At 44.6% G+C, this 18283-nt stretch overlaps 1 protein-coding gene across 1 annotated transcript; it reads left to right on the forward strand.

Annotated features, from left to right (window-relative positions):
• The first annotated feature begins 5694 nt into the window (after positions 1–5694).
• Positions 5695–16675, forward strand: NQO1 (NAD(P)H quinone dehydrogenase 1). The gene is made up of 6 exons (XM_036346086.1): positions 5695–6085; positions 9601–9765; positions 9878–10008; positions 13433–13546; positions 14573–14674; positions 15552–16675. Exons 1-6 carry the CDS (start codon positions 6079–6081, stop codon positions 15855–15857), a joined length of 825 nt encoding a protein of 274 aa, XP_036201979.1. The 5' UTR covers positions 5695–6078; the 3' UTR covers positions 15858–16675.
• The last annotated feature ends 1608 nt before the right edge of the window (positions 16676–18283 follow it).

An 18283-nucleotide genomic window follows, 5' to 3' on the forward strand; every position in this document is an offset into this window, starting at 1 on the left:
CTTAAAATTCAATTTAAGATTTTTCTGTTTTTCAAATCCTCACTCAAGGATATATTTTTATTGATAAGAGAGAAAGAAAAAACATCAATCGGTTGCCTCCTGCACATGTCTCAACTGGGGATCAATACTCCAACCAACTGAGCCACCTTGCCAGGGCAATGCCCTATCTTTTTTTAAAAAATATTTTTATTGACTTCAGAGAGGGAGAGAAACCAATGATGAGAGAGCTTGATTGGCTGCCTCCTACACACCCCCCATTGGAGATCAAGCCCACAACCCAGGCATGTGCCCTTGACCAGATTCGAGCCTGGGACCCTTCAGTCCACAGGCTGATGCTCTATCCACTGAGCCAAACCAGCTAGGGCCCATTTTTTAAAATATGAAAACATACATTTCCAAAAGTCAAAACTATATATAGAAGGCTAAGCTACCATTCGACTAACTGGCCGGTGTATATGACATGCACTGACCACCCGGGGCAGGAGCTGTCGAGCTGCAGTGACTTGGCAGCAGCGGTTCTCGAGTGATGCATCCCAGAACCAGAGAGGATGAAGCCCCATTCCTCGAGGGGCAGCGCAATTCCACCTTCGGCCGTGGGTTATGTTGTTGCTGGGGCACTGTCAGCCCCAAATCCAGTTTACTGCCGAGCTGCCGTGAGTTGGCAGCAGTGGTTCTCGGGTGACGCACCCTGGAACCAGAGAGGAGGGAGCCCGATGCCTTTCAATGTGCACAAATCCATGCACCGGGCCACTAGTATAAAGACATAAACAGGATGCTGAGAGCTAGATGCCATTTCCTCCCCTCCTATTTCTCCTTAACCTCTATAATTTCATTTGTTTCTGATTTAGCATTATGTTTTCTTTTACAAATAAAAGTGCCTGTTACATTTCCTTTTTTCTCCCAGTAAAGGTAGTAAACTATATTTTTCCCACTGGAAATCCCTCCATATCAGCTCCTAGAGCTCTACCTTACTCTCTTTACCAGCTGCCTAGTACTTGGCTGTGAAAAGCTACCAATTCAAGCACTTAACCATATTACAGGTTCTATGTCAAGTACTTCATCTCCATTAGCCCGTTTAATCCAGGGGACATGGTGACGAGCCACCAGAACTGCTATCTCCAGCTGTCTTGAGCTACAAGAGGTTAAGTGTCTTGCTCAAAATCGCGCAGCCTCAGTCTCCAGGCCAAGTTTTCAACTTGGCCCATCTGTGCTTTTATGCAACAAATTTACGAGTCAGAGATCATAGAAAACGGGCTGAACACTTTGTGTTTCCCCTCACCCACCATCCTTGTTAAACTCATACTTGGGTGCCACAATCGCACCAGTTGGGTGTCTAGAGAGAATTTCCAGAAGGAAAAGGTGGAATGCAGGCATCTCCTTGAGTTATGAAGCCACGGTGCTGGGAGACGAGGATGGCTAGGATTCACAGGACAGGATATGGGAGAGGAGAGAGCATTGCAGACAGCTTGCTCTAAAGGTCTGCATGGGGATCCCTTGAGTCCTCAGCTAAGTTTTGAGACACACATCATACATATCAAGAGCTTCCCGAAGCTGGAGAAAGAAATACCCCCAACAAGGCAGAGAACATACTACTCGGCGTTCACACAAGGCCAGGAATAGCTCAGGTTCCCACTGAGCAGAGTGGAAAATTTCTTAACTCAGAGGCATATGGCAGGTACTCAGGGGTGGGAACCAATTATCTCTAGACCAAAGGCTGCTCTGCTCCTGCCCACAAAGCAGGACACACAGGAACATGGGATGTCCTCACACGGGCGTGTGCTTTGTGCAGTAGTGATTGTGGTAGTGAGACAAGAGGGCAGGACAGGATGGGGTCTACAGTGGAAGAATCGTTTCTCCCCTAATCCCAAGGACCTGGTCCCTCCAGGGATCCTTGGCTGGTAGCCATGGGAACCACAAAAGACAACAGATGCCCAGGTCCCCAGACAGGCCGGAGCGTGGCTCTGAGCTATTGTAGTAATTCTGTCATCTGCAGCTCAGAGAAAAGCAAGAGAGCTTTGAGGACTTCTTGTGCAAAAAAAGCAACCAGACATGTGGGCGCAGGCCCTTAGCAGGTGACTAATGAGGCTGTTTGTGTTCTTTCGGGAATGCGGGGGGGGGGGGGGGGGGGGGGGACACACGCTCCTGAGGATTCTCCTACCCCTGCTCTTTGTTTCTAGATAATGAAGGCTGTCAGCAGAGCTTCCTACAGCTCTAGGTGCTGGCCTGCTCCCTGGGGACTAGGGGGAGGCCTTGAGCACTATTTTCAGTTGACACACAATGCCTGGGACATACATACTCCTCTTGGCACAGAGGCCTGCTCAGATAAGATCATGGAAAATGGACAATCTTTAACAGCAAATAAAAAGCTGGAGGGACCTTTAAGGCAATGCAGCCCAAACCGGTTTGTTTGTTTGTGTTCCAAAACCGGATTTTTAAAGTTGGGGCAACCAAGGCTCAGAGAGATTATTAGCAGTTGACCTGGAGCTAGACTCAAGAATTCTGATAGCAAGTAACAACTGGGAGCTGGCTCTGGAGTACACCATTGACTAGCGATGTAGCCATGACAAGTCACATAATTACTTGGTGTAAAATAATTTTATTCCTTACCTCACATCATACTCAAAAACTACTTCAAAGTGGATCAAAAACCTAGATATAAGAGCTAACACTATAAAACTCTTAAAAGAAATTATATATATATATATATATATATATATATATATATGTGTGTGTATGTGTATGTATGTATATGTGTGTGTGTGTGTGTGTGTGTGTGTGTGTATCTTCATGACCTTACGTTAGGTAAGTTAGACTCCACAAAAATTTAAAATGTATATGATTCCAAAGGCACCATTGAGAAAGTGAAAAGACAACCCAAGGAATGGGAGAAAATATTTGTAAACTATATATCTGATAAGGAACTTCTACAAAGAATTCTTACAACCCAATAAAAAGACAAATAATCCAATTTTAAAATGTGCAAAGGATTTGAATAAATATTTCTCCAAAGAAATAGATAAATGGTCAACAATCACCTGAAGAGATGTTCAGCGTGAATAGTCATGAAGGAAATGCAACTCAAAACAACGATGAGATACCACTTCGCACACACAGGATGGCCACAATAAATAAGACAGACAATAAAGAGTGTTGGTGAGGAGCCTGGGCACGTGTGGCTCAGTTGGTTGAGCATTGTCCCCTGCATGGATGGGGGTGGAGGGGTTGTGGTGGGGGCGGAGGGAGGTGGGGAGGACTGGTCAGGGTATATGCCCAGGTTGTGGGTTCAATCTCTAGTCAGGGTATGTACAGGAGGCAACCAATCAATGTTTACTTTTCTCTCTCCCTCTCCCTTCCTCTCTAAAATCAATAAAAACATATCTTTTTTGCTCAGTGGTTGAGCGTCGACCAATGAACCAGGAGGTTGCGGTTGGATTCCCAGTCAGGGCACATGCCCAGGTTGCTGGCTCGATCCCCAGTGTGGGCTGTGCAGGAGGTGGCCGATCAATGGGAATAACCAGGAGACATCTGTAATTCAAGTCACTTCCTTTGGCAGATCCCTTGCTAAGAGTAAGTGCAAATGAGGCTATCATCAGGAGCCTGTCCTAAACTCTTGAAAATATTGCTGTCAACTGTAATTGAAAAATTAAAAAAAAATGATTTTAAAAATACGTTAAAAAAAAGAAGAAGAAAATATTGCAGAATCTGCTGCTGAAGCAGTAGCTGCCCCACAAAACCCCTAGACTCTGTGGCCAAAGTTGTTCTTGACAGCCTCTGCTTATCTGTTAGCGGAGCAATGGCCAACATCACTTGCTGCCCTTGGACGGACGCTTCCTGGGAGGTTGAGACTGAACTACAGAAGATCACTGCATAAGCACGGTGGTGTTAAAACAGTGACTCCTACAATGGAGTCTGTGACTTATTTAATTTCGGTTGCTTTGAGTCTCGAGAACCATAGCTCCAACGGGCATTCCAGACACGGACAATGCATTACCCGCTTGTAATAATCATACTAGTTCCTTGGTGTGCTGTATTCTCTCAAGTTTTAAATATACATGTGTAGCCACTAACCACCAAGCAAGTGATCTCCCTAAGACTAGAACATCAGAAAAGGATCAAAGAGAATGACTTGGAGAATGTGAGCCCCATATTGTGACCTGTAAATGCCACACCTGTACATACCAGACTTAGAGAATTCCAGAGCATCTGCTGGATGTAGCGCTAAAGGCTTCCATTTTTTATCACATCTCTCAGGCCAAGAGTCTCATAAAAAGGGTGGAATTGTTAAAAACAAGACCACAGGCCCAAACTAGAATCACTTATGCTGCGCGTCACATCACCAAATCCAGGCTTAATGAGAGTTTGGACTTTCCCAGAAATGGAATCTTAAACTCTTAAGCCTGTCAATCGAGTTGCATGACCCGCACTGGTTATGCAATCTGCCTGGTAGACCCCTGCCAAAGGAAGCTAACTTTGTAATAACCAGATGGCGTTTTTGCCTCATCTAACTTCCTTGTTCCCGCTCCCTTCTGCCTAAAAAAGTCTTGCGTTGTGTACAGCTCCTGTGAACTCCTTTACATCTGCCAGCCTGGATGTTGACTGATGCATAAATTGTTGTGTAAAGCCAATAAGATCTTTAAAATTTACTCAGTTTTTAACAACATAAAGAATCAAATAAACTGATTTCTCCTTTTGCTTTAGAGCAGGGGTGGGCAAACTTTTTGACTCGAGGGCCACAATGGGTTCTTAAACTGGACCGGAGGGCCGGAACAAAAGCATGGATGGAGTGTTTGTGTGAACTAATATAAATTCAAAGTAAACATCATTACATAAAAGGGTACGGTCTTTTTTTTTTTTTTAGTTTTATTCATTTCAAACGGGCCGCATCTGGCCCGCAGGCCGTAGTTTGCCCACGGCTGCTTTAGAGTCAACATGACTTGGCACTATTACCTAATCCTGCCTTTTTAACATTCGTATATTTTGTCCAGCACGACTTTTTCCAGCAAATTGGTTTTGAAAAACATTACATTTTTTGAAAAACATTACAAGGATTCTTTATTCCGATTTCTGAGTTTTCTGACACTCCCTTAACTTTTCCCCCCAGGTACCTCTCCCTAAGGACCTTGCGCACTCCCCACCTCCATCCCCGCTGAAATTTCTTATTTATCATTGGTAATTTTTCGGACGGCTACACCTTAAAGTTCTATTTCTTTTTCCTTCACCTTGTGACAATATATTTCCTCTCTGTCCTGGAGGATGAAGACCCTACTATAATTTGAATTTTGCAGATACAACTTTTTACTCTGTTCTGTTCAGTAACACAAAAGCCACTAAACTTGACTGTTGTGTGAACCTTTCAATGCTTCACTGCGACTGCTCTCACCCCCGCCAACCTTGGACTAGCTCCTGGGGGAAGGGGGGGATTAGTTCCCCAATTATGAGGGGGAGGGACTGGCGCGGGCACACACAGCTCCAAGTGCCGCATCCGGACCTCGCAAAGGAAGAAAACGCTTTCTCCGCAGCAAGCATCCCGGTCAGTCTCAGATTTGTACGCCTTTGCCCTCAATACCCAAACCCCAAGTCACAGTGAGTCAGCAAATCTAAAACCAAAGGACCGCGGTCGCGCGCACCTCCCTTTTGACGCCCCATCCCGAGCACGGGGGCAGATTCCCTGGGCGCAGAGAGAAGGCCAAAGGGCGCGCCCACTGAGCCTGGACGCCACCAGGAACTGCCTCCTTGGGTCCCAAGGCGGTTGCAGGGCTGTGGCCAGATGGGCACACCTCCCACTCCCTCCCAGGAGACCTCCAGGGGACCCTTCTTCCAGGTCCCGAAGTCCCCCGTCCAGGCCCGTCTCCCCTTTCCTTCCTGGAACCGCAGCCTCCGCGAGCTCCGCCCTGCATCCCAGGGCCCCGGTGGCCGGCCCCGCCTTTGCTGGGTACTTGGCCCGTGTGGCCCGGGTTGGGCCAGGCCAGATATAAAGCAGCCTCGGCTCGGCTGGCTGCACCCACAAGCCTCCTAAGACCTTACCCCAGCCATCAGCCCGCCACCACCAGCCCCGCCACTCAGCGCACCGCCGGAGCCATGACTGGTGAGTGCCCCGCGGCGCCCGCCCCGTTCCTCGGCTGGAGGTTGGAGGGGCTCGGCCCTGAGTTCTCTCTCTGGGCTCAAAACTGGAGAAGTGAAGGCCTTAGGGTCCTGGATGAGCCCTGACCAGCATCGGGGGCGAGGGGGGCTCCTATTTCTATCCCCCCCCCCCCCCCTACGAGGTCTGCGAATGAACCAGAGCAGGGAGATGCAGCGCCAAGGTGTCCTCGGCGGCGTTAGATGTGGCCGCTCCTGCAGCAGAATGGCCTGCAGACCCGCAGAAATGGATCTGAAACTACAGGCGTTGAAAATCTAATTTGTCCCTCAAGACTCCGTTCCAACAGCAGCCCCTTCTGAAGCCTTTCCTACTCGGCCAGCCCTAAAGCGGACGGCTTCCCAGTGGAACTTTGTCCCTTGCTTCTCCTATCAGGCAAATTGGCTCTTTGTCTATGTGTTTTATCACCTCTCTCTGGGTGAATTCTTTTTTTTAACTTTATTTTAGAGAGAGAGAGAACTTAGATCTGTTCCACTTATTTATGCATTCACTGGTTGATTCTTGTATGTGCCCTGACCAGGATCCAAGTTTGGCATATGGGGATGACGCTCTAACTAAATGAGCTACCCAACCAGGGCAGTTGTATTTCTTACAACTATATCCTTCCTGTTTGTGCCTTTTCTTGGTTTGTTTTATGGTAATAGGCATGCCTATAGCTAAATCAAGGCATAGATCTCCTTTCTCATTTTCTGGGAAACAACTTCATGTTTTACTACTTAGGAAATGCTAGTTAATATTGATAAGAAGTAAACAATGTGTATATCGATAACAAGTAAGCCAAGGGAATAAAAACTAGCAAGGCAGTGTTCAGCAAACGCATGTTACTAACGCAAAGGTAGATCGCAAAGAAAAGGCGAGTCAGCGCTGAAGGTACTCACCTTTCTCCAGGAGTGCTCAGTCCACGAGTTGGTAAGGAAGGCGGTGGAAATTTGTGGAGGCAGCTTCAGAAATTTCTTTCCATTTCCCCAGGCCTTCCAAAGCAGGTAAATCACTTTCATAGCATTTAAATCCTCATCAAACTGATATCCCACCAAATCAGAGTTTAGAGAGTTGGAAATGCCAGGACCAAGCTTGGAGACCTTCTTTTTTGGCGTTCAGAGGCCTGAAGCGCACACCTGGCTGAATTTAACCTCATAGACGCTGCCTATGCCAGGTGTGGTTCATGATGAAAGCAGGTAGAGAGCTGAAGGCTTAAATGTGCTTTTTCTAGTTCATTTTCTTCAAACAAGACAAAAACAGTTGCAGGTGCTTTCTCTCTGAGCTCCACCCACGGTCGCCCCTTTTAAGCATTAGCAAGATATGAGACAGTGGTGCCAATGATTAGGAGAAACAGAGGTGGTGAACTCCCTGTCCCGGGCACTCCTCCCCTCTCCCTCCACATTGTAGCATGGATTTATTTATGTCTCTACACTTCTAAAGTATTCCAGCTTCCCCACGTACTATGTAAATTTGGGTAATAATTTGCTTTACTTTTCTGTATGCATCAGATTTCTCATCCATAATATGGGGATACTAATTGTATCTTCCTTTGAGGGTTACCGTGACAATTGAAAAAAAGAGTGCAAAGCACTTAGAGCAGTGCCCAGCACAAAATAAGCAGCCGTTACCTGCTGTTATTGCAAAAGTAAAGCATGCTTATTCTAACAACTTCACTAGTACACACGTGGCCAAGAAAAAGTTCCTCTTTCCTCTCAACCCCTTTGTCATCTCTTACTTATCTAAGAAAACTATTAATAGTTTCGTATGATCATTCCATATCTTTTTCCCCTCATACCAATATAGTGCAAATCTACCTGCATGTACAGGGTGTCTCCAAAGATGTATACACGCACTTTGGATAACTATAAAGGCAGTGTTTATTAAAATACTAGGGGCCCAGTGCATGAATTCGTGCACCTTGAAAGGAACCGTGGGCGGTGATGCTGAGGTGGGCACAGGGGAGGGTCTCAGCCCATCCTCCCTACCCCCGCCTGGCCCCTCCCCCTCCTGCTGCAGGCCCCCTACTTCCTCCCCACCCCCCCTACCCCTGTCACCTGTCTGCTAGCAGCCCCGCTCCTGCCGCTGCTCCCATGCATTGCTGGTGCTGGCCCCAATCGCTCTGCACCCTCAGTGGGAGTGAGCTGCATCTGCTGCCCTGATCACCCCTCAGGAGCAGGGGGAGGTGGAGAAGTCCTCGGGGACAATCCGGGCTGCAGCCACCATTTGCACCTGCTGACGGTGCTGAGTGATCAGGGGACCGGCACTGCTGGCAGCGGGTGCAAGCGAGGTCGGCGCTGGCAGTGGGTGTGAGCAGCGGCTCCAGCACCAGCAGCGGGTGTGAGTGGTGGCTCGGGTGCCGATAGCAAATGCAAGCGGGGCCAGCGCCGGCAACAAGTGCAAGCACCCGGCAGGACCACGGCACATGTGGGAGCAAAGAATTTTCAGTAACCACCAGAGGCTCACCCCAATGACAGCTATTGGCACCCTGCTGTGTCTGGCGTCCCCGCTCACCTGCTCCACCATCCCGCCGCGGCTGATGCCAGCCATGTTCTGTGCTCTTCCACCTGCTGCCGACACCTGCCATGTTCCGTGCACGCCCCCTGGTTGTCAACGCATGTCATAGTGACCAGTTGTCCGGTTGTTCAGTTCCATTGTTTGGTCTATTTGCATATTAGGGTTTTATATATATAGATATTTCATTTCCACTTAACAGGTGTCAGCTGTTAAAGCATGTTACATTTTGGGGGGACAACCTATATGTAGTTTTGTGTGTGTGTGTGTGTGTTTTAATAAAAATGGATTCACATTCACTTCATTTTATCAGTTAATATATCCTGGATATCTTTCTGGGACCCTGTATATATTGTTAACTAATTCTTTTTTATTTTTTAAAATATATTTTTGATTTCAGAGAGGAAAGGAGAGAGAGAGAGAACATCAATGATGAGAATCATTGATTGGCTGCCTCCTGCATGCCCCCTACCGGGGATCAAGCCTGAAACCTGGGCATGTGCCCTTGTCTGGAATTGAACCCGGGACCCTTCAGTCTGCAGGCTGATGCTCTATCCACTGAGCCAAACCAGCTAGGGCTCATTCTGGTTAACAGCATAATATTCTGTAGTATGTATGTACCATAATCTATTTAAATGCTCCCCCCAAAATAGACAATAGGGTTATTTCTGATTTTTGCCAATGGAAAGAATGGTACAGTACACATCCTTGCTCCTGTGTCCTGATGCTTTCAGTCTGGGGAACAGATTCCTTGAAGTTGGATGGCTAGATCAAAGGTTTATGTGCCTTTAAAATTTTAAGAGCTTCAGCCTAATAACTTCCTTAAAGGCTGAGGCTGTTGATATTCCTGCTGGCAATGTGCCAGTGTTCCTGCAATCTTGATAGCCCTCGATGTTGCTTGTCCTAAGTTGTTTTGCCAATCTGATAGGCTGGTAACTTATTTTTTACCATATGCTTTGGGTGTGTCAAAATAGGCAGAAAAGCATTGATCGTACTGGCTCACGCAGAGAGGACATCCTTCAACTATGCCATGAAGGAAGCTGCTGTAGAGGCTCTGAAGAGGAAAGGATGGGGGGTCACTGTGTCAGACCTGTATGCCATGAACTTCAATCCCGTCATCTCCAGAAAGGACATTACAGGTAGGAGCCGCTTCCCCTTTAGTTAGGTCTTTGTGGAACTTCTTGTCTATGGGTTCTCTGGTCCCACCTTGGCCCCAAGGCTTCATCCTCCCATCCCCTTTCCTCTCTGCAGGTAAACTGAAGGACCCTGAGAACTTTAAGTATCCTGCCGAGTCTGTTCTGGCTTATAAAGAAGGCCGTCTGAGCCCAGATATTGTGGCTGAACAAAAGAAGCTGGAAGCTGCAGACCTTGTGATTTTTCAGGTGTGGTAGGACATCAGAAGGGTGTAGGGACACTTGAATTCTTTCTTTTAAATCCTCACCTGAGGATATGTTTTTATAAATTTGAGAGAGAGGAAGGGGGAAGAGGAGGGAGGGAGAAAGAGAAAAATACTGATCAGTTGCCTCCTGTACCCTCCCTGCCCAGGGATTGAACCCGTAACCTGGGTATGTGTCCAGACTGGGAATCAACCCACAACCCTTTTGGGGCATGGGACAAGGCTCCAACCAATGGAGCCACACTGGCCAGAGTGGGACACTTGAATTCTTATTGTCCTAGACCTGACTTCTAATTAGCCATGTGATCTTAGAAAAGTCACTTACCCCCTTTACTGAATTCTCTGTAAAAAAAAAAAAAAAAAAAAAAAAAGTCATTACTTCAAATGTACAGCATTACACAGATTTATAGATGCTGTGAATCGGGCTGTGTTACTCTGAAAATATGAATGCAACTTTGAAGATGACGTGTCAGTCTTAATCTTTTTTTCAATTAGTGATTTAAAAAATTTTTCAATTCCAGTTGACATTCAATATTATATTAGTTTCAGGTATACAATATAGTGGTTAGACATATAACTTATGAAGTGATTCCCCCCATAAGTTTAGTACCCACCTGGGACCATACTTAGTATTACAAGATTATTAACTGTATTTATTATGTGGTACTTTACATCCCCATGACTATTTTGTAACTGCCAATAGGTACTTCTTAATCCCTTCACCTTTTCACCCAGCTCCCTCACCTCTTCCCCTCTGGCAACCATCAGTCTGTTCTCTGTAACTATGAGCCTATTTTATTTTTTCATAAATTTTGTTCTTTAGATCTCACATATAAGTGAAATCACATGGTATTTGTCTTTGTCTGTCTTATTTCACTTAGCATAATACCCTTTAGGTCAATCCATGCTGTTGCAAATGGTAATATTTCATTCTTCTTTACGGCCGAGTAATATTCCATTGTGTATATGTACCATATCTTCTTTATCCACTTGTCTATTGATGGACACTTAGGTTCCTTTCATGTCTTGGCTATTGTAAATAATGCTGCAATAAACCAATTAGTGATTCTTCATGGGATCTCTCAGTGAAGTCTGCATTCCCTCTCTGTTAGCATCTGGCCAGTTTGTGGAGTGATACCAGCTGATACGTATCGTCCTGCTTACTGTGTTTCAGCAGTAAACCATGGGCTTTCTTCTGGAAGCCACCTCACCATTTAGCAGTCAGTACTGGAAATGTATATGCCTCTTGTAAGCGATATTTTTTTGAAAATACCAGATTGTACTCAATGACTTTGTTTCTATCAATTCCAACTAGCTTCTTGATCTTGAACATGGAATGTATATGACAGTGAAAACATCATAAGAAGGGTGATATTGGCTGTGGTTTTTGCAATTATTCAGTCATCTGCAAAGAATCCTACCTTTGCAGTCTTATTCTACCCAAGGCCTGTTGCCATGAATCAAAGCCACAAGCCATTAGCCACAAAGGATGCCTTCTTGGTCCAGGTTGTCTACTGTGTCTTTCTTATCCTAGTACAGCCAAGGCAGCAGCAGTAGCGGCTTTCAATCCCGCATCTCAGAATCACTATATTTTAGAATTGGAAAGGACTTTGGTGGTCTTTTAATTTAGCTTCTATTCAACGCATATGTTTTCCTTACTATCCTGTCAGTACAACTGTGCAAGTTGTCACTGCAAAATAGCAACATACTAAAGGGCAATGTAAGCACTGCAGATTTGTATATTTATTTTAACAGTTTCCCAACATATGACAGGAAAAGTCTAGTTCTAGAAAAATCAGTGTGCTCTATATGAGTCTTTCAATGTGGGAGTGACGTGTCCTGGGAAGGAGTGCTTTAGTTCATATCAAGGTGCCAAGGGCCAGTCCCCTGCTCGGTTTACTCACTTCTCCAAAAACAACTTGAGGGAGAGTCAACTCTTAAAGCCCTGCAAGCCAACCACGTCTATTCTCTTTTTCTTTTCTTTTTTAAATATATTTTATTGATTTTTTACAGAGAGAAAGGGAGAGAGATAGAGAGTTAGAAACATTGATGAGAGAGAAACATCGATCAGCTGCCTCCTGCACATCTCCCACTGGGGATGTGCCCGCAACCCAGGTACATGCCCTCAACCGGAATCAAACCTGGGACCTTTCAGGCCACAGACTGACGTTCTATCCACTAAGCCAAACCGGTTTTGGCAACCAACCACGTCTATTTTCAACTCTGACTGCAGCACATCCAAGGGAAGCTAATCTACTTGCCTAGACACCCTACCTATCCGTTCTTCCTAAAAGCTGCAGATCTGGTCCCTGTCAGTGGGAGAGTCATAAATGTAATAGGAAATGCTGCTAGAGATCATTCAAGCCCCACCTTTTATAGATGCAGCAAATGAAATTTAAAGGTGGTCTGGGGTTTGTGTGGCAAAGGTCAGGCATCAAATTAGTGACAGATTCAGGGTGAGAACACAACTCACTTTCAATCCAGTGTTCTTTCTGTTCTAAAACTCTATTTCCTTACCCCCTTTTCTGTAGGTCAGCAATCCTTCAAAGAGAGAGCTATCAATTCCTACAAATTCCTTCTATGTCCTAGATTTTTTCTGTCTGGGCTTGTTCCATTGCCATTGCCTTTAAATCATGAGTCAAGGAGAAGAAATACTGAGAATAGTTCTTGCTCTGCTTTTATCAGGACCAAAGTCCCAACAAGACTTTCTCATGGGAATTCCCTGATAAACCTTAGTCACACTGATCATTTGTTTGCAAATCTGAGTGGTTCTGTTTATTCTGATAGGATTTTACATTTGTGAGCACAAGGTACATGCTTCATATATTTTTTTTAATACTTTTATTGATTTCAGAGAGGAAGGGAGAGGGACAGGGAGACAGAAACATCAATGATGAGAGAGAATCATTGATCGGCTGCCTCCTGCATGTCCCCTATTGGGCGGGGGAGGGGGGCTGTCGAGCCTGCAACCCAGGCATGTGTCCTAGGCTGGAATCGAACCTGGGACCCTTTAGTCCACAGGCCGACGCTCTATCCACTGAGCCAAACCAGCTAGGGCTGCTTCATATTTTTGATACCAAAACTTTAAGACAAGCACCTGAGAAAATACTGATTTAGGTATCACACAATGGTCTGCAGTCCTTGCTGTCTAAACTGCATTGCCAAACATGATTTCAGAGAAACAAACATTTGCATGTGGCCTTCTTCAGACCTACCCAACATTTGTACCTTTAGGTAGAAACAGGAGTGTCAGGTTGACTGACGAGAGATGATTCTTGTCTCTAAATGCACTGTCTCCTCCAGAAGGAATGATATGGGGCCTGAAGAAAGGTTCGCCCTCAGTGAGGACCCTGAGCCTTCTTCTGTGCTGGTGCCGCCCCGACCTGGCCTCTTTGTGATTTCCTCCACAGTTCCCACTGCAGTGGTTTGGAGTGCCTGCCATCCTGAAAGGCTGGTTTGAGCGAGTGCTCATCGGGGAGTTTGCTTACACGTACGCTGCCATGTATGACAAGGGACCTTTTCGGGTAGGTGGATGGTTCTGCTTTTTCTAACAGCTGGGTGCTGGGGAGATTTGGCTTGAGGCAGAGTTTTGAGCAAAATTAGATACTACGCTCCGTCTCCAGGTCCCTTTGGAAGAGATGCATAATTAAGTTTTAACAGACATTTTGACATGATGTTTAGGATTTGTTTTAAAATACCCCAGGGAAAAGAGAGGTAAGGGGATTAGATAAAACTAGAATGGCAATCTGCCAAGGGTTGAAGCTGGGTGGTAGATGCATCATTATACGGTTGACCCTTGAACAACACAGGTTTGAACTGCACAGGTCCACTTATATGCGGATTTTTTCCCCAATAAGTACTGTGAATGTATTTTCTCTTCCTTATGTTTTCTTAATAACATTTTCTTTTCTCTAGCTTACTTTAAGAATAAATACATATGACATACAAAATATGTTTATCCACTGTTCTCATTGGTAAAGCTTCCAGTCAACAGGAGGCTATTAGCAGTTACATTTTTGGTCAGTCAAAAGTAATATGTAGATTTTTGACTGTGTGGGGGGGAAGTACCCCTAACCCCTACATTGTTCAAGGGTCAATTGTACTATTTTCTTTATGTTTGAAACATTCCATAGTGAAAATAAATAAGTGTGTCTTCATTTTTCAGAGACCCAACTACTATATAAGAAAGTATATTTGACCTTCTAGATTACATGCCTAGATCTATGCCTAGCACTGTAGGGAGACAGACTAAAACAGTAAACAAATAACTCCTAGGCACCAGCAGTCAACACTGGTTTTGCATTTACATGACAATCTCCCTGGATTTGCCACACCCAGGAGTATGGAATCCTTGGCTTGCCCCTGCTCACATGTCTGTCTGTCTGTCTGTGGTACCGCCTTCCAGGCAGGTACTTCTGCAGAGTCATACTGAGTGGCTCAGAGGAGTAACATCAACAGCAGATGGGTGGATGTTTGTGTTCTCCCTGGGGCTGTTTCATTAGCTTCCTGTCACCAAGGAGATGCTCAGGGTGATGTCTTTTCTTTCACAGAATAAGAAGGCAGTGCTGTCCATCACCACTGGTGGCAGCGACTCCATGTACTCTCTGCAGGGAATCAACGGGGACATGAACATCATTCTCTGGCCAATTCAGGTACCTCATTTTCAGTGAACCTTCAGGGGGATTACCTAATTGAGCTTTCTATGGGGGTCCAGATCCTCAAGATAACAACTGAAAACAGACCTGAGGTGAAAGCATAGTAATGATTCACAACTACAGGGAGCTTTCTTTTAAGACTTACCTGTCTTCCCAGGCTGCTGTGCTTACAGAATAACCCATGTACACGTGTCCACACACCACTCTCCTAACCGAGCACTAGTGCAGCCACATGGTCTGATTCTCTCCAGGTGACGGACATCTCTCCAATCTGCCTATCCTTCTCCAAGAATAGTCTCACAGACTATTAGCGTGCCCTCCACCCCAATTTAAGAAATGCTTTAGTTCAGTGAATAAAACTGAAGTCTGAAGTATGCTTTTTGGTGGTCACTGGGCTCAGGATAATCTCTTCTAAGGAAGAGGGGTGGAGAGAAGAGCAAATGAGGTGGCCACCTATAATATTGGAGAATTAATATTACTATTGGAGAATGGATGATAAGCACCATTTGTTAAGATTCATTTAGTTCTATGGAGAGGCAGGGAACAGCAGGCAAGGGAGCGGCTACCAAGCAGCTGCAACTCTCCCTTATGGAACAGAACTTCCGACAGTTCTGGCAGAAGATTCTAGGCTGGCACAGGTTCAAGGTTTTATTTATATCAAGAAAAGCACAGCTGAATAGGCTAAAATAGATAACAGGCAGCTAGGTCTGGGAGCAGAAGGTGAGAGAATACAGTTCTGAACTGCTTCTGCAGGGTGCCTCCGCCTCCATGTCAGTGTCTTATTGGAAAGCCCAGATAAACCTTTGTGGTTTGTATATGGTACAAACTGTTCAGGGTTTGTAGTGACTCACCTTTGTACTTTGTGTATTCCCAGAGTGGCACTCTGCATTTCTGTGGCTTCCAGGTCTTAGAACCTCAACTGACATACAGCATTGGGCACATTCCCGCGGATGCCCGACTTCAGGTCCTGGAAGGATGGAAGAAACGCCTGGAGAATATCTGGGATGAGACTCCACTATATTTTGTTCCAAGTAGTTTCTTTGACCTAAACTTTCAGGCAGGATTCTTAATGAAAAAGGAGGTCCAGGAAGAGCAGAAAGCTAAGAAGTTTGGCCTTTCTGTGGGCCATCACTTGGGCAAGTCCATTCCGACTGACAACCAGATCAAAGCCAGAGAATAAGACTCACAAGGCTTGATTTTCTTCTAAAATGTAGCCAAGTCTAGGTTTCTTCTTTAGGCTTCCTTTAGTTTTTACGATTTGTGCCTTTCTTTTTCCACGAGGAATGAATATAAGAGAGATTAGACTATTCATACATTTTTCAATAGTTTTTTTTTTAAACATAACTGATTTTTACAATTGCTATCATGGCAAAATCTGATTAGGGTCAAGAAGCCATTTAAAATATAAAGCAGGGAAGGTGTAGAAAGGTGCTAGAAAATATTCCTTAAGGTCCTGTGTACAACTTAATCCTTCTCTTAGGGACATATTTTTAGGGTTAAATCTGGCTATAAAACATCTAACTCTTCAATGATCTATTTTTCTTTTAATTATCTCTCTGTGGTTTGCAACAAAAGGGAATTGCCCAGAGAAAGCAATGACTGAACCTGTCAGACCTAAGGGACTTGTTTGTGATATGCATTGGTTTTAATTACTACATAGTGACTGGGATGCCTAATCTGAGTGTTACTCTTCCTTTAACTTCTGTTGTTTGTATACAGTACACACAGATATCTTGAAATGAAAAGCTAATAAAAGTCTCCTTTACCGTCTGCAGAGATAAAACACATCTGTGTACTACAATTTGCCACAATAAATGAATTCAAAAAAGGAAACAGTGCCCCAATTCTTAAAAACATACTTCCACAAACACTGCTGTATATGTGATCTATAAAATCACATGGGAAGTTTTTTCCTGTATCATTGCTAAACTGATGACTTTCCATTTAAGGATGTATTTTGGTCACAGGACTTTTGGGATAAAATTTTATTTTGGGGAATAATTTTGGCACAGTATTCTAATTTCACTTTGAAATTCTTAAGTGCAGCGCCACAGAGTTGGTATAATTCAAGTAGAGTGTGATGAAAGACTGCCCTCTTGTGGTGTATGGGAAGAAAACAACAAATGATGCAAAGCAAGATGGCCTGAAACTGGGTCTAGCTTCATACCTGCCACAGAAATGATGGTGTCAGGCACCAGAGAACATCAGTTGCCAGATCACTGGGTATTTTTTCCTTTTACAATATCCACAATGACAGATGGCTTGGTGCTTCTGCTTGGTGAAAATATTTTCTTTTGCCTTCTCCTCACTTTGTGTACGTTTCTAAAAGTTCCAAATGAAATAAAATCCATTTCTGCAAAACAAACCCACACTCTAGTTTCAGTGGTTAGAGAGAGGCATTCAGGCAAAAGTGGAATCTACTGGGGGAGATGAGGTGAGAGAATTCAGTATTAAATTAGGGTCAGAGCTTGTAAGGTGACATGTCTTGCGAATTTGCCTAATAGGGCTGCTTCCTACTGAATGACACACATTTAAAGAGATCCAGGAAATAATCGAGTGGTGTAGAAATCAAGAAAAACAGAATGCAGGAAACATATGCCAAGGGGAAGTATTTATTCTGATTTGCCCAATTTATTTTGGTTTAGCCAATCAATGGGCATGGCACCCTTCTAGGTACTGGGGATGCAGCAAATTGCCTACTCTCATGGAGTTTGCATTCTAGTGAAGAACAAGAGATGAACAAATATGTCAAGTGGTAAATGCTGGGGAGAAAAAGCAGAAGAGGGTTAGTGATGGGATACGAGTCCCATTTTATCCAGGGTGATCAAGAAAGACTGCTCTGATAAGGCTCCATTTAAGCCAACTCCTGGTAAAGTGAGAATGAGACATGGGTATCTGAAGGAAGAGCACTGCAGGCAGCAATGATGTGAGTGCAAACCCTGAGGCAGAGCATGCTTAGTATGTTTGAGGGCGAAAAAGGAAGTTACTAAAGCAGAGAAAGGAAGAGAAGGATGGGCCAGACATAGTTGGATCAGATCACAGAGGGCTGTATAAGCATTGTAAGAATGTAAAGCTAGGAAATCCTGGAGGATTCTGAGCAGAGGTGTAACATAATCTGACTTATGTTTCAGTCTGGCTGGTATGTGAAGAATCAAGTATGAGGGGTAATGATGGATGCGGGGAGAATTTTTGGGAAGCTGTTGTCACAATCTACATGTGTTTTGGAACCAAGTTGATAGCAATAGATATGTTGACAAGTGGTTGGATTCTGGATATATTTCAAAGATAGGAATAACAGGATTTAATGATGGATTGGATTTAGGTCAGATAAAAACAAAAAAAACACACTTTAATGGTATTTTGGCCTAAGCAGTTGGAAGAATGGAGATTCCATCTAAGCTGAGGAAGAATCTGGAAAGAGTATTGGGGGCAAGAGTGGGGATGGAAAGGGTGGTATCAAAATCTGACTTCAGACATGTTACATTTGAGACATCTATTAAGACAGCCAAGTGAAGCTGTCAAGCTGGCAGTTGGATAATAGGAACCTCGAGTTAAGGGAGAAATTATGGCTAAGGATACCACATTTGAGCATCTTCAGCATGTGGG

Source organism: Myotis myotis, unplaced genomic scaffold (assembly GCF_014108235.1).
Source record: "Myotis myotis isolate mMyoMyo1 unplaced genomic scaffold, mMyoMyo1.p scaffold_m19_p_19, whole genome shotgun sequence".
Classification (NCBI taxonomy): Eukaryota; Metazoa; Chordata; class Mammalia; order Chiroptera; family Vespertilionidae; genus Myotis; species Myotis myotis.

Excerpts from the sequence above, each read along its gene's own strand:
- NQO1 (XM_036346086.1), top strand. Across the intron at positions 9,766-9,877 it reads CTCCAGAAAGGACATTACAG|GTAAACTGAAGGACCCTGAG; the intron begins GTAGGAGCCGCT and ends TCCTCTCTGCAG. Across the intron at positions 13,547-14,572 it reads ATGACAAGGGACCTTTTCGG|AATAAGAAGGCAGTGCTGTC; the intron begins GTAGGTGGATGG and ends TTTCTTTCACAG.